Genomic DNA, 16119 nt, shown 5'->3' with positions numbered 1-16119 from the left:
GAGGGACCCGCAGCTGCAGCGGCCCCGCGATCGTGGGCTCCACTTTAGGCCCAGGCAAAGGACCCCCTAGCTCCCGGGACTGCCAGCTTCGACCATGCCCAGCTCTCATCGCTGGCTCCACTCCTACTTCCTGCTATCACTGGCCACGGTGGCAAAGGCGCCTGATTCTCCGATCATGGCTGGGGGGCAGGGCAAAGGCGGCCCTGGGGGCTCTTAGCACCCCCCTGGGTTTCCGATCACTGTCAGTGGCAGGGGGCTTCTTCCTGCTTTACCTTTCGCCTCCCTGCATTGTGCCTACATATGCAAATTAACCGCCATCTTGTTGGCAGTTAACTGCCAATCTTAGTTGGCAGTTAATTTGCATATAGCCCTGATTAGCCAATGAAAAGGGTAGCTCGTACGCCAATTACCATTTTTCTCTTTTATTAGTGTAGATATGGCGTTCTAGGCTGTCAAGCCTTAAAAATGCAAACGTGCCTGTGTATAACCATGACCACGCCTTCCCCCAAATCCATATTGCTTCCCAAGATCCCCAGAGGAGAAACTATAGCCGCCCACACTATGTGCACATAAATCAGCCGCTGGTGCTGGATGAACTGACAGGTGTGTGGCGTAGGTTTTCTCCCCATTCTTCTTGTGCGTGTCCTTGCGGTTTGATACACCTGTAGTAGGTCTCCCCTCAGGAGGCCCCTGAGGCCAGTTCTTTCCCTTTCCTTTCCCTCCTCACCGGGGACTGTGTCCAGCTCCCAAGGCCCTGTAACTTGTGGGCTTTTTGATGACCGTGTTGTAGGGAGTGGCCCCCGGGGGAATGAGTCTCCACGTTTGCTCTTCCTATCCGTATCCAAGGCGGTAGCTTCTCCGGAGATGAGCAGAAAAGTAGAAGTGTGGTCACCCATGCAATCAGAAACTGGTACATCTGAGGTTAAATGCCTTTCCTTTGACAAATGAAGTTTTCCCTCTTTTAGCTTCACTGTCCGTTGCTCTATGTAATAAGCACATAGCTGGGTGTCCCAATAATGTGCCCAAGAAGTGGGAAGAGTAGACATTAGCCCTGTTTCAGACAGTATGATATATCCAGGACATACAGTGAGCTAATGACAAGATGGAGGCTAGTGCTCTCATCTCTCAATTTTTTTCTAACACTTTTTATCTTCTGATCAGGTTTGTGTGGGGGAAACTCCGTGGAGAGGAAGATCTACATCCCTTTAAATAAAACAGCTCCCTGCGTCCGTCTGCTCAATGCCACTCATCAGATTGGCTGCCACTGTGAGTTGAGGTTGGGATTTGTGTTTGTGGCTGTGGATATTTCAGACTGTGGCCTAGATGTAAAGATCCAAGTCCTGCATAGACGTCTCAGCACACAAATTAAGCTACGTGGGTGGGAGGTGGTAGAGAACCACTTGTCAAACCAGGCAAGATAATTAGGAAGAGTTAACATCTAGTAAGTTCTGCATACTAAACTTCTTAAACATGCATCTCATTTAATCTTCATGACGTAGCTACTATTATTATCTCATTTTACAAGTGATGAAATTGAGACTTAGAAGAGTTGAATAACTTTTCCAAGATCATCCTGCTATTAAGTGATGAAGCCAAGGTTTGAGTCCTGGTGGTCCTGGGTCTAAGCCAGGACTCTTAGCCACCCAGTAGGTTAAGTAGACAACTATGCTGTTTTCTAAGGAGAAAGACATTCCATATTCTATGGAGCAGTCATCACCTGCCCTCCGAATGATCTTTTGGGAACCAAAATGGCCTTTTACAGGCAATAAACTATTTGAAGAGAAGGCATTGAGAAAGCCATATAATTGCAAGACGAATTAGTAAAGCATTTGAATTTGTCTTCAGGCTTTGTAAATGTGTTCCAAAACAGGGTACTGTGACAACATGGTCACAAAACTATGAAAGGGGGAAAAACTGTGGTCTACAGGTTGAATCCCAGTTCCCCTTCTGCTTAACCTGCTGTCTTCAGATTTTGTTCTGGGGGTAGTAAGTAGCTCTGTCAGATTGCTTTTCAGGTAAGCAGGAAACAGAATCAGATCTTGGCTCCTTCGTCATCAAATTGGTCACCTTTGAATTTCACTTCTATAAAAACAGTTAGCATATACCTGCACAGAGCTTTAATAGATGTTTATTGATGATGCTGAGTAAGTAGTGTGCTCTCAGCTGTACTGTGATTTCCTGAAACCTTTCAGTTTGGTAGGAGATAAGTGAAACAGTTGCTCAAGGCGACAGTTACTACTTTTCCACCCAATCCTTCCCTGAGCTATACTCCATGTTCACTGTCCCATGTCTCGGCTGCAGGAGGTGCTGGGAGTAGGTTAACTGGTTCCAAGTAAAATTTTTGTTGGACTTAGTTCTTAAACTGGTCCGTGGGTAGAAGACAGCCAGCTCCATTGTGGGCTGAGCTTAGACTATCCTGGAGCTGACTTCCAAGATATCACCTTTGGGAATGAGTCATTCTGCCGGAGGCTCTTAGAGCAGCCCTGTGGGAAGCAGAGCAGTAGCCAAGTGCCAGTGCAGAGAAACGAGCGGGGAGGAGCTGGACTCTGGCCATTTCCTCATTAAGATCTTGTTTCCTTTTCAACCTACTCATTTGTAAGCCTTCCTTCATATCTGTATGTCTTTAATTAGGGTTGTTAGCTGGATAAAATTAAGGAGAAATGGCCCCAGATTTGATTTTCTGATTATAATGCTCCGTTTCTGTTGGACCATTTTAGAGTACTCAAAGGGTGTATGTAGGTGTTTTTTGTTTTTTTTTTAGTTCCTTCTTTTCTTTCCTTTTTTTCATGTGCCCCCACAGTATGAGATAAATAGGAGTGGAAAAATTTCTCACTGAAGGCCCAAAGAAAATAAGCAAGTTACTTAAGACTACATAGTCACTCCCTGGAACCCCGGTTAGAGTCCAGGTGTTTGAAGTTCAGTGTCATAGCTTATCTTCTTCCCATACCGGGTGAGTCTGCTCCTGGCTGAGGGTGACCAGCCGAGGGCCATTGGAAACCCTAGTCCCGGAAATGAGGGGAATCAGTCCCAGCACATCTCTAACCCGCTTACGGCCCACCAGTGAGGAGACTGTTCAGGAGACCTCCGAGTTCTTGATGAACTTTACCTAAAACTGGCCAAAAGCAAGTAAAGCTACTCTCAAATGGGGCAAAGGAATGAAGGTCTAGGAAAGCTACCGAGGCCAATGGATTCTGCACATGTTTTCACAAAGGAAGATTCGGTGGCAGAACAATGAATAGAGATTTAGAGCCTGCCATTTTCTGGAGAAAATACGGGTTTGAACACTTTATGTCTGCTGTCCTAGAACCTTGTATATTTGGCTAAATGAGGTTGAAGGAAGAAAGCAAGAAAATGAAAATGAATGAACAAGGCCTCCTGAGTAGACTTCTTGGGCTCTCTTGTTCTCCATTGCCTCCTGATAGTCCTGAGGTGGAACGGGGCCTTTTGGCTCTTTAGTTCAAGTCTAGACGTGGTTGTATTAACCCAAATGTCTTGTAACATGTTTGGGGATAGATGATCTGCAGAGTCCGTGAGGCAAAGTCAGAATTGTCAACTGTGGGAGCTTTAATGTGAGCCATTCTGTCCTGGCAGCTTCCATTAGCGGGGACACAGGGGTCATCCACGTAGTGGAGAAAGAAGAGGACCTGCAGTGGGTGCTGACTGATGGCCCCAACCCCCCTTACATGGTTCTGCTGGAGGGCACGCTCTTCACCAGGTAAGAACTGATGTGTCTGCTGGAGACTGCATGCCGAGGGGGTGATTCAGGGGCAGTCCCACACTGTGAGTGACAGCCTCCCTTGGCTTCCCTGGTCTGATCAGGACAGGGGGTGGGGTGCTCCTCACAAGGAAAGGTCACTGTCAACAGGAATTACCTCGGTGACCTTGTAAGTAGAACTCTAGTGAGTAAGGACCCCAGAGAGGAAGGAGGGGTGCTCAGGGTCACACAAACACAGGGTAGATGAGATTGAGCCCTGAGCTTAGATTGGGTCATGGTCCTCTCAGAAGTTAGAGGCTGAAAAGGCAAGAAGTGAGTCAACAAGTTTGATTCCCTGATTCCCATTTGTTTCCATCCTGGGGGGCGGGATGTTGGGCTGCCTGATGAGCTTCCTGTCTTCCTTCCTGTCATTCCCTCCTGTTAGGAAGGTGATGGAGAAGCTGAAGGGGAGCACCAGTCGCATTGCTGGTCTCGCAGTGTCCTTGGCCAAGCCCAGTCCCGCCGCAGGCTTTTCTCCTAGTGTGCAGTGTCCCAACGATGGGTTTGGTAAGAGCCCGAAGGATCTTCGGAGCCTGCTGTCACCCAGAGCTCATTGTTGCATCAGTCTGTGTCTTTCTGTGTGTGTGTTTGGGGGAGGTAACCTGTGTGTAGCGTGAGCAACTGACACCCAAACAGAGGTAGTGTTTCTTGCTCTTTGCCCTTCATCCCTTCCCCCTCCTGCCTCCCCTGACCTTCCATTCTTGCTTCTTGTCACATGCTCAGACCCTGCTTGGCCAGCCTAGGGCTCCCTGATGCCGGTGCCTGTTTTATTGTGGGTGGTGACAGGTTGATGCTTGCTTCTTTGGGTTCCCCTCTTTTGGAACTCTTAGTCCCGACCCTGTAATATCTGAGCCTTCGCTGGTCCTTAAGTGCTTGTGTCCCAACATCCTACGCCCCCTCCCCCTCTTCAGGCCTTTACTCCAACTCCTATGGGCCAGAGTTTGCGCACTGCAGGGACATACAGTGGAACTACCTGGGTGACGGCTTGGCTTATGAAGACTTTAGTTTCCCCATCTTTCTTCTTGAAGATGAAAATGAAACCAACGTCATCAAGCAGGTAACGACTCTGCCAGCTCCTAGCAATCCAGGTAGGAGAAGGCTTTCTTAGGCTCTCCTCTTGTTTGGAGGGACTCGCATTCCACTAGTGCACCCTCTGAAAGACATTTGCTTCAAGAAGAGCCAGGGAATTTATTTTTCTTACATTCCCCTCCCATTTCTCTCCTGCCTTTCCTGCATTAAGGGGTTTAGACTGGAAGAAAATGTAAAGGATATTTAATATGAAACAAGGTATAAAGTCCTGGTTAAGAACCCCTAGTATGATCAAAAGAGCATTGGACTAGGAATTGAGAGATTCCGTTCAGTAATGTCTGAAGTTCTTTTCAGCTCTAATATTCTCTAATTCTAGTCTAGCTTCTTCATTTTAACAACAGAGCAGTTAGATTCATCCAAAGTTACATGGTCGGATGATGTCCAAGCTGTCTTGAATTTGACATTAGATTTCCAGTCCAGGGTTCCTTACATCAAATCACATTAAAACAGTGGCTGATGCAGGTCATTTGATGCAGGTTAATTTCATCTGCTCCCAACTAAGCCATTGAGACTGTGCCCCTTCACAACTCTCCGTGAGTTTTTCTTTGACCTTATAGATCCTGTGGTTGCACCGGACAACTGTAACTCCGGGAAGGCGTGGGAGTGGCTTCAGGATAGAGCTGGGCCTCCCCCTTCCCGGGAAGTATGGGCGGGGCTCCCAGCCAGCTGCCTCAGTGGGTCCCTCTCCCCTTCTAGTGCTATCGAGATCACAACCTGAGCCAGAACGGCTCAGCGCCCGTCTTCCCGCTCTGTGCCATGCAGCTCTTCTCACACATGCACGCGGTCCTCAGCACTGTCACCTGCATGCGGCGCAGCTCTATCCAGAGCACCTTCAGCATCAACCCAGGTAGGACAGGACCGAGGCATGCTGGGTGTCCTGGGTGCAGGTGAGGGACCAGCATGTTGGGAGGCCTGGCGGGGAGGAGTGGGCACAGGCAGCGAGCACTGGTGGGAGAAGTAGGAACCATTCTCAACAGTCATACCTTGTCCCTAAAGTGGACAGTGGCAGAGAAACCAACGTGGAGCAGTGGGGAGAGAGAAGGTGACTGACAGGCCAGGGGCACTGGTCGGAGGCGCCTCCCATACCTGCGGTTGTTTACCTCTAAGACCCTGACATCAGCTGATGCCTCACTGTCTGTGTCCTGCTCAGAAATCGTGTGTGACCCCCTGTCCGACTACAACGTCTGGAGCATGCTCAAGCCTATAAATACATCTGGGACACTAGAGCCTGATGACAAGGTTGTGGTTGTTGCCACCCAGGTGAGCGCTGGCCCCTGAGCAAGGTAGGCGGGGCTGGCACAGGAAGGGCAGGCAGACCTCGGTTGCCATGCCAGGTTTCAGAGCTGCTACGGTGGGAGCCTCCAATGGAGAGGGGCCTGGGCTGGGGGACTCGCTTCGGCACATGAGTGTTCACTTGACTGAAACAGGAGGGGGGCTGGGCCTGGTCCTCATTTCCATGTTCAAAGTGTACCTCCCTGCCTTCTCCGCTCGACCCAGCTGGACAGTCGTTCCTTTTTCTGGAATGTGGCCCCAGGGGCTGAGAGTGCTGTCGCCTCCTTCGTCACCCAGCTGGCTGCAGCTGAAGCTTTGTACAAGGCGCCCGACGTCACCACCCTGCCCCGCAACGTCATGTTTGTCTTCTTCCAGGGGGTAAGGGCTCTGGCCTGAGTGAGATGGTCAGGAATGGGGGTGGGGGAGAAAGGTGGGAGGGGCCACCATTTGGGGAAGATCTCAATACCTAAGTTGTTATTCAGCAGAGAGCTTCTGGATGTGCCTACAAGTATCTCCCCTCCAGAGACCCCTATTTAAGGAGGGCTCTGCATCCTGACCTGGAAGGGGTGTACTGCCCACCTGCCCTCCCCCACTGATTCCATCTACTAGAGGCATTCTCCTACTTTTATTCCCTGTGCCCCTTTACTGTCACCTCCACTCAGGAGCCCTAAGGCTCCTGACTCACGCTCCCCCCCCCCCCCCCCCCCCCGCCCCGCCCCGCCTAGATGTCTGGACTGGACTAAGGAACAGCAGCTGTGGCTGAGTTGGTGGAGATATGGAAGGGGCAAGAAGCAGCACATAGCAGCTGATGCTTGCCTCAGGCCTTACTGAGGCTGCTCTACTCTTTTTTAGGCTCAAAAAATCATGTGATACATACATGTGGGGGAGAGTCATAGCTGGGAAGCGGGGTAGGGAGGAGGAAAGCCACATGATTGCAAAAGCTAGCCTGCAGCTGCGATGCCATGAGACAGTGGCCTGATCTAGCCTCATGAGAGCTCTGATCTAGCCTCAAGGAGCCCAGGCTGCCCTAACCCTTGGGAATCCTTCTGTTCCCTTCCCCGCCCATCTCTACCCCTCAGGAGACGTTTGACTACATTGGCAGCTCCAGAATGGTCTATGACATGGAGAGGGGCAAGTTCCCTGTGCAGTTAGAAAACATCGACTCGTTCGTGGAGCTGAGACAGGTGTGCAGCATGTGTCCTCGCCCCTTCCTTTCTACTTAAAGGTCCCTCCTTGTTTGTTCTGTTGTCCTCACTGCAGGTATCACCTCCTCTTCTCTTTTGACCCCACTCCTTTCTCCCACAACGGCAGACTGATTATAAGTGTTGCTTCTTCATCCTCCCCCAGGTGGCCTTACGAGAGTCACTAGAGCTTTGGATGCACACAGATCCCGTGTCTCAGAAAAATAAGTCCGTACAGAGCCAGGTAACTTGAGCATCTCTCCCCTCACTTCCGTTTTCAACAGCTCAGAATATGGGCACCTCCTTGCCCTGGCCCTCTCCCCAACAGCCCCCCGGGCCTGGGAGACAGGACCTGAAGCTGGGTGTTGGTTAAAGGGCGAACACCACGACTGCTACAGCTCCCCGGCAGGAACCATGGGCTCAGCTCCTGTCACTGGTTCCATGGGGCGGTCGTTCTCTGATATTTGGCGCCTCGCAGCTATTGCTGCCCATTGGGGACAGGGTAGTGACTGGCTCCCTTCTCTCATTGCTGCCCCCCCGGTCCAGTTGTCCAGGCCATGCTGCCCCATTCCTGTCATGTCAGACTTCCCACCCAGAATGCCCTCCACTGTCCTCACTACTTGTTCAAGCTCCTACTTCCTCTCAACGCCCAGCCGTGGGCCTCTTTTTCCCATGAGGCCTCTTCCTGCCGTTGCAGCCTTAGCGTTATCCCTGCTCCGAGCTTCTACAGCCCTTACCACCTGGATTCCCTGTTTTGTATTATTGTTTGTCCCTGCAATTCTGCACAACAAATAAGCGAAGCTTTTACTGAGGATAAGACAGAGTTCTGAAGACAGTCGGGTTTCCCTGTAAATATGAAAAACACAGGCCTCTCCCTCATCAGGCCATAATTTTAAAAGGATGGTAGGAGTTGCAGGAGATTCAGGAGGCCTTGATCCCAAAATGCTTGAGGAATTTAGATCTAGGAGGGCTTAAGGCAACTCCCCAAGCTGGGGGCTTGAAGTAGGATGCATTTCAGGTCTAAAAGGCCTCCCGCTTGCCTTTCCCAGCCTCCCCCGAGTTAACACCCCCACCACCACCCCCACCCCCAGGTGGAGCACCTCCTGACCACACTGGAGGAGAGTGGTGCCGGCGTCCCTACCGTCGTCCTCCGGAGGCTGAACCAGTCCCAGCCTCTCCCACCGTCTTCTCTGCAGCGATTTCTTCGAGCCCGAAACATCTCTGGTGTTGTGCTCACTGACCATGCCACTGTCTTCCATAACCGGTAAGAGGGACCTAGCGTGCCTCCGCTTCCTTCCCAGAGAGTCTGTGCTGCAGTCAGGGTCCAGAGAGAGATGTCTCCTGGTCAGAAAGATCACTGCTCGCCCCTCTCCCCACACCACCTCTCCAGAGCCACCCTTTGTGTTCTTTGTTCAGGGGCCGACTTCTGTGTAACCTGGTCCCCTCATTTGACTTGATGTTCATCTTGGAAACAATTCTCCCCTTAGCCCTTTCCTGCTCAGTCGTCCTTGCTATGATTCCCCTTCCTGCAAGCTCTCTGGGGCTCTGACTTCCCCAGGGCTGCCGGCAGAAGGCATCATCTCAAGAGCGCTGATATGATGAGGGGGTTTCCGAGGTGTGGGACGGAGAGCTGTCCCTGTCTGGGGCCCACCCAGGGCTGCCGCAGACCATACTCTGAAATGCCACATGTTCTTGCCATGTGGTGCAGTGTGAGGGTATAGTGTCCCCTACAGGTGAGGGAGCTCCAGAAATAAGGGGTGAGGCCTGTTAGTCACCTCTCTCCTGGTCCCAGACACCTCCAAACTGCCTCTAACTTGAGCCTTGGGCGGGCGGAGAACTTCTAACTCAGGCTGGACTGCTAACCGCTCAGGTTCTCCCACCACAACCAAGTAGCAGCTTCTCCTTTAGTTTGGACAGCGGCCGTTCTGGTGCATTCGGTCAGTTCTCCTCCCAGTGTGTCATCCATACCACTTTGGGGTGAGGGCTGATTCATCATTTGAACAAATTTTGGGCTGATGTGGCTGCCTTGGTTCTGTGTGGGACGGGCATTTACGGATGGTAAAGGCTGGGAAGTCTCTTAGCCTTGCTTCTAAGGTCTGTCTCCTGGGGGCTCCCCAAGGGGCATCGGAGAGGTCTGACCCAGCATCGTGTTCATATCTGGGAACAGATGTGCTGCTCCCCTCTGCTCAGCCCCCCTCGGTGCACATGTTCGCTGGAGCAGTCCCACAGTTGCTCTGATGATGTGGCAGGCTTCACCGGAAGTCATGTTAGCCATCCTCCTCTACCTCCACCACATGCCGTAGAAGTGTCTCTGTGTTTAAAGATCTCTTGGGGAGGAGATTCCTGCATTCTGATTTCCTTCACCTTTTCTGCCTCATCTGTCAGAAAACTCTTTGTATTTAAGGAACCACTGCCACTCCCACTCCTACCCCCCCTTTCTCCACACCTTCTTCAGTATGGGATTCTAATCTCTCTACCCTTCCTGGACGGTGAAAAATGAAATACCACATTGCTGCATCAGGGGCATTTGAGGGAGGAAGGGGCTGAGTGTAGCCAAGGTTCATGTTGGCTTTCCCGGCAGCTACTACCATAGTGTTTATGACACTGCTGAGAACATTAACGTGAGCTACCCTGGACAGCAGAGCCCTGAAGAGGACCTGGACTTCGTGACAGACACTGCCAAGGTAGCACTGGCCTGGGCTGGGCGGGAGCAGGGGGACACAGTGCAGTGGTTAGAACGGTACTGTTTGGGGTTAGAAGAGGTGGGCCATTCAGCCTCCCTCCTCGCCTACCACAGGCCCTTGCAGATGTGGCCACGGTGCTGGGACGTGCACTGTACCAGCTTGCAGGAGGAACCAACTTCAGGGACACTATTCAGGCCGATCCCCACACAGTAAGAACACGTGGGCCCTGGCTCCTTTCTGTCCATCTGTGCGGCAGGCTGCCCCAGCCTTATGTCCCTTGCCTGGTCTCCCACACCTGGGAATTCTGCAGGCCTGTCCGTGCCTGTAAGAGTCCCAGTTGGGCCTCATGAGCCAGCCACTGTCCTCCCCAACCCAGAGTCTATCAGGCCAGCCTGGTTTCTGTCTCATGACTTGACCTCCACTACTCACTCTGTCCCTGGGCTCCATGTCACCGAGCTCTCTCTTCTCCCTGCCCCCCCTAGGTTACCCGCCTGCTCTATGGCTTCCTGGTCAGAGCCAACAACTCCTGGTTCCAGTCGATCCTTCGGCAGGACCTGCGGTCCTTCTTGGGTGAGCACCTGGTGTGGGAATGGGAACCAGCCTGGGAAAGGGAGAGAGAAAAAGCCATCATTTTGCTTTAATCTTGACTTTTTTTCTTCTTTTTCCTCTCTTCTCTCCCCTCCACCTTCCCTTGTCTCTCTTTCTTTCTGTTTCTCTTCTCTGGCTCTGGCCAATCCTGGGCTCTTCCTGTCTCTGCCCATCTGCCCTGCACCTTCTGTCCACCAAATCCCCCTTCCCTGTGGCATCCGACCAGGTGACCAGGGGCCTCTTCAGCATTACATCGCTGTCTCCAGCCCCACCAACACCACCTACGTTGTGCAGTATGCCTTGGCAAATTTGACTGGCAAGGTCGTCGACCTTACCCGAGAGCAGTGCCAGGATCCAAGTAAAGTCCCCAATGAAAACAAGGATGTGAGTGGGAGTGGTGTCGGAGGTGCCCCGAGGGTCCCTTTCCCTTGGGAAGTTGGAGGATCTAGGCCCAGTTGGACCCACGGGCTTGGGATGGAGAGGTGGAGGGATGCAGCCCTTTGAACGTGGGTGCTGAACGGGCAGTAGCCTAAGTGGAAAGGGCCATCTAAAGGGTGAAGGGAGGGAGTGAGAAAGGATCGCTCAGCCCCTGCTCCGGCCTGTCTTCCTGCAGCTGTATGAGTACATGTGGGTTCAGGGCCCCCTGAACTCCAACGGGACAGAGCGGCTCCCCTATTGTGTGCGTTCCACGGCCCGACTGGTCAGGGCCGTGTCTCCTGCCTTCGAACTTGGGCAGTGGGGCTCCACTGAGTATTCTACCTGGACAGAGAGCCGCTGGAAAGACATCCGCGCCCGGATATTTCTCATAGCCAGCAAAGAGCTTGAGGTGAGATGGGAAGAGGTGGTGGCAGAGATCTGTGTGACCCCTTCATCTCCCGTTCGCCCAGATTTGCCACAAAACCTACTACGAATCTGTCCCTGGTCCGCTAGGATGCCCCATCAGGAAGCTTGTCTTCACTGAGGGGGTGATTCTGTGTTCTTGCTGGAGCTGTGCTCTCAGGCCCAAGGAGACACTCCTAGCCCTGTGTCCCCAGGTAGTCCTTCCCAGGAGGAGGCAGTCGGTATTAACGAGTGCCTGAAACAAGTCAGTCAGGTATGTCATTGCCATAAGAGAATCAAAGTCATGGGCCCTGCCTTCAGGGTGCTTAAAGTCTACGTAACACAAGACAGGCAAGAACAGAGGGACCTCACTGCTCTTTTAAAAAGGGGAGACTACGTCTCCAGCCTGCGGAGCTGATGCTCTGATTGTTCAGTACTTGGTGCCTAGAGCCAGCTCCAGGAATCCGATGTCCTGGCTCCCAGCCCCAAGCAATTACCCCAAACTGCAGTGAGATCATCTGAGCGCATTGTCTCCCCTGCAGCTCATCACCCTGGCCGTGGGCTTTGGCGTCCTGGTCTGCTCTCTCGTCATCACCTACTGCGTCAATGCCAAAGCGGATGTCCTCTTCATTGCTCCCCGGGAGCCGGGCTCTGTGTCTCTATGAGGAGAGCCCCAGCTTCTGCCAGCGTTGGGGCTCATTCCCTAGAGCAGTTGTCCTGCGGGGACAGAAACCACTAGTGTCACTGGACCCTCCCTGAGCCTGGCTCAGGCTGGGATGAACAGAAAGAAGTGGAACTGCGAGAAAGAGACAGAAACACATCCTCCCTCCCCCAACCCCACCCTCAGCTCCCCTTCCAGTCTTCCCTTTCCCATTTCTTCTTTCTCCCGCCAGATTCCGGGATGACAGCAGCTTCTTGCTCCTGTTAAAGTCCTCGCCATCCACCCTAACTTACCCTTCAGCATCCCTCCTCTACTCCGTCCACCCTGCCCTGGACCTCCCTCTACTCCCCACCCCACCTGCACCTCTCCACCTTCCTGGCCAGGAAGAATGGCAAGGATTGAATGCCAGGAACAATACCAGGACGCCCTGAGGAGGACGGGATCTGTGGGGCGGGTGTGCTGCGGGGTGGGCATCCCACCTCCAGCCCACAGTGCTCAGTTGTCATTTTTTTAAGCTGTAATGTCTGTTTTTGTTTTCTTTTCCTGTGTGTGTGTGTGTGTGTGTGTGTGTGTGTGTGTGTGGTGTATGTAAATATATAAGTAATGGGTTTCATTAAAATAGATTATCCACACGACCTGTTATGTGTCCCAGGCTGCCTTGTTCTGGGAATGGGAATGGGGAATGGGAATAGGCCCTGGAAGTCACGCAGTTGCTACCATGTGCTCTCCCTGGGTCTGGGGTGCGAGGAAGGAGGCCCTGTCACCACCAGCTGGAGTCCCGGGAGCAGGGTTCCTTCCGGAGCCTGGTTCCGTCTCACACGGACAAAGTTAGCAGAGTTTCTCCCCACCTTTGTATTTGACAACCATGTCTTTTTTAAAGATATTATTGATTTCAGAGAGGAAGGAAGAGGGAGAGAGAGAAACATCAGTGATGAGAGAGAATCATTGATCAGCTGCCTCCTGCACGCCCCCTACTGGGGATCAAGCCTGCAACTGGGCAGGTGCCCTGACCAGGGATCAAACCATAACCTCCTGGTTCATAGGTCGATGCTCAACCACTGAACCACACTGGTTGGCTGACAGCCATTTCTCTGTTCACTTTGGGATCCTGGAGGGTCCAGAGATGAAGGGAATGCAGCCCTGGAGTAGCTCCCAGATGGGTGAGGGGAGAGACAGACACTCCCGGAGAGATGTGACACAGAGTGCGGGGTGGACACTGGGGCTTGGGCAGTGGTGGCATTTATGGAGGCTGCACGAAGGAGGAGCACGTGTGTGAGTTAGATTCGCCGCTGTGGAAGCAGAGCCAAGAGGAAACACCAGTCATACTCGGGAATGGTGAGCTACTCAGTGCCCAAGCCCCAAGGGTCAGCAGGAGCAGCTGGGCCAGGCAGAGAAGGCCCTGGGGTGGCCTGCCAGGGAGCAAGGCTTTCTGTTGTCGGTGGGCATTTTGCAGATCAGAGCGAGTGGTTTGGGACTCTGGAGACACTAGTTCCCTGGATCTTCGTGGGGGCAGAATGCTGTGTGTGGCAGCACAGCCAAGCAATGGGCAGTGGCTGAGGCAGCCGAGGGGGAAGAGCTGGCAGGAGGGGCTGGAGCCAGCCTCCTCCCCTCACCAGGTCAAGAGGCTGTCCCCCACATAGGGGGTGGGGGGCCTGCAGAGATGGAAAAGAGCTGGCCCTTTTCAGAATCCCAAACCCCCCTCTTAGTTTCCTGACCGGGATGTTTACCTTTTCCAATCCCGCTGAGGGGAGGTGGTTTTTTTCCAAGTTCCCTCAGGAGTGTGTGGGGGGTTCTGGGCAGTGGAAATGCACGCTATTCCCCCCCCCCCCCCACACACACACACCTCCCAGGCTGAGCTGGAGAAGCCGGGCTGTGCTGGCGGGGAGCTGAGCGCAGCTGTCACTGCTTCTGGGCTGGCTCCGAACCTCCCTCAGCCAACAGGTTCCCAGCGGACAGCGCGCTTCCTCTTCCTGCTGTGGCCTCAGGGAGCAGGGAAGTAACTGGGTACCGGTGAGGGGCTGAGCAGAACGTGGGCAGGAACGAAGGTACACGCTGCAGGGCCTTCAATATTCAGTCTCTGCCTCGGGAAGAATCCTCAACAAAGCTGCTGCCTGTCATGCTGTCCCACCTCCTCCCTCTCCCCTCCCCCAAAATACAGAACCAAAAGGCTGGGTTGCTCTGTGGCTCTTGGGGAGCCCAGCTCCTTGGAAGGGGCACAGGCCCTCTGACCCACTGGGGCTGCCTTTCTGAGTGTGGTCTGGCTCCTCACCAGGTACCTTGTGACCTGGAGACCCCTTGGGACTGGCTGGTGGCATCTTCGGGCCACGGAGTTCAACTCTTTAGCCTCCTCTGCTTGCTCTAGGCCTTGCTCACCCCTGTGCCTTCTGAAATTTATTTCCCAGCCCCTCTCTTTCTCACAGGGTTTCCTTCCCTTCCTGCTCCTTCCCATCAGTGGCTCACACTGCGCCTTCTCTCGCACCCACCCTCTGCTGAAAGCCAGGACCCAGCCTCTCTCTCTCTCTCACCCAGCCTCTCTCTCTCTCTCTCTCTCTCTCTCTCTGACTCCTCGTCCCTCAGCCATGATGGCTTTCCTTCTGTTTCCCACGCCTTGCCCACTGCTCCTAAGGGCCCGTCCTGGGTTTAGATTTTTCACCCAGAGTCTGGTGTTCTGCCCCGAGATCCTGCCTTATTCAATAGGACTTGGTTTCTTCCAGGGACAGTATAATAGGACCTTAGAAGTTACGTGCAGGGTCTAACTTATTTGACCGCTGGGGGAACAGTGGCCCCAAGGAATGATGTGGCTTCTATCTGCACTGGCAGCCGTGGCAGTAATAAACTCAGAGCATGGCTGTGGGTGAGGCACTGCCCCAGCCTTGTAAAAGGGCATGGGAGAGGCCGCCTTCCCTCAAAGACCGGAGCCCCGAAGTCTAGATGGCAGGAAAGGACACGACGCAAGATGAAACCGCCAGTGGCAGCCGCACGTGCTCCTGGCAAAGCGAAACCAGTGCTGTAAACAGTCTATGTGGCCTCGGGAGGATGGAGGCTTTGCTTTGGGTGGGGCCGGTCAGGAGGGGCTTTCCACGGTGGGCAGAGGCCAGGAGCAGCTTTTCCAGTTGCCCCGATGCCCTGCGACTCTGTTACGCACCCCCACCCCCCTTGGGCCCTAGCGCGCTCATCTATGCAGTGGGAGTCTGAGCTCTGAGGTCCGTCCCTCTGCTGGCACTGATGTCTGCGTCTGTGTGGCCCCCTACCTCCCTTTCATCTTAAACTCCTCAGGGCAGGGCTGATTTGAAAGGCGGATAATTCATGCACTTGCGAAAGTATTGGGGTCAGTCTAGAGAGGGAGGCCTGCGGGCACTTACTGTCCTCCCACCCAGACACAGTAGAAATGTGGGGCGACGGTGGCCGGATGCACAGAGAACAGGCCTGTCACTCGCATCCCGTTGGCACAAGAAGCTTGGCCGGAGTTGCTGACAGTTGAGCTTGGGAAGCGGAGACCTTTGTAAGGTCCGGGTCTGAAAGGGCCTCGGGTCGGATGGGAGGGAGCGCCCACCGCCTGCGTGGAGTGGAGTGGAGAAGAGAAGAGAAGCCATAGCCCATTCCCAGGCAGGGAAGCGAACGGGAGTGCAGGGGGCATCTCAGGAGGCCTGAGAGGGTGATGCAACTGTGAGTAAATGTTGCCAGCCTGTGGCCCAGGCTGGCTGGCTGCTCAGGGGCTGGGGGCTAGGACCCTAGAGTCCTCACTCTCCCTGCTCTCCCATCCACTGAGGGGAAATTAGAGAAACTAGAGGAAAGGAAGGCAAAACAGAGGCAGGAGGGGGGCGGGGGAGGAGAGACAAAGAAGTAATGGGATATAGGAGGTGGGGACACCTAGTAGGGCTGAAGGAGGAGAGGGAGCCTGGGAGAGCTAGAGGGAACAGAGCCTGAGGGGAGAGAGGACAGGTGGGTGTGGCTGGGAGGGGAGTGGGCCCTGAGCTGGTGGTGACAGATGGGTGGACACAAAGAAGAGAGCTTCAGGGAAGACAGATGGATGGGGGAGGGAAGCGGCTGGGGGTGGGGGGCGGTGGTCGG

The 16119-nt window shown here is 53.6% G+C and overlaps 1 protein-coding gene across 1 annotated transcript in view; it reads left to right on the top strand.

Annotated features, from left to right (window-relative positions):
* Positions 1 to 12683, top strand: part of NCSTN (nicastrin) — a 13978-nt gene extending 1295 nt beyond the window's left edge. Inside the window, exons 2-17 of the mRNA XM_006752830.2 lie at positions 1162 to 1266; positions 3592 to 3715; positions 4140 to 4261; positions 4666 to 4811; positions 5540 to 5690; positions 5994 to 6103; positions 6341 to 6493; positions 7195 to 7299; positions 7463 to 7540; positions 8388 to 8560; positions 9878 to 9980; positions 10094 to 10189; positions 10463 to 10550; positions 10795 to 10952; positions 11182 to 11394; positions 11930 to 12683. Coding sequence (XP_006752893.1) covers positions 1162 to 1266; positions 3592 to 3715; positions 4140 to 4261; positions 4666 to 4811; positions 5540 to 5690; positions 5994 to 6103; positions 6341 to 6493; positions 7195 to 7299; positions 7463 to 7540; positions 8388 to 8560; positions 9878 to 9980; positions 10094 to 10189; positions 10463 to 10550; positions 10795 to 10952; positions 11182 to 11394; positions 11930 to 12052 — 2048 coding nt within the window. The 3' untranslated portion in view covers positions 12053 to 12683. The remainder of the gene's footprint in view (positions 1 to 1161; positions 1267 to 3591; positions 3716 to 4139; positions 4262 to 4665; positions 4812 to 5539; positions 5691 to 5993; positions 6104 to 6340; positions 6494 to 7194; positions 7300 to 7462; positions 7541 to 8387; positions 8561 to 9877; positions 9981 to 10093; positions 10190 to 10462; positions 10551 to 10794; positions 10953 to 11181; positions 11395 to 11929) is intronic.
* The last annotated feature ends 3436 nt before the right edge of the window (positions 12684 to 16119 follow it).

Source organism: Myotis davidii, unplaced genomic scaffold (assembly GCF_000327345.1).
Source record: "Myotis davidii unplaced genomic scaffold, ASM32734v1 scaffold251, whole genome shotgun sequence".
Lineage (NCBI taxonomy): Eukaryota > Metazoa > Chordata > Mammalia > Chiroptera > Vespertilionidae > Myotis > Myotis davidii.
The sequence above is the reverse complement of the archived record's forward strand: the minus strand, read 5'-3'. Positions and strand labels throughout refer to the sequence as shown.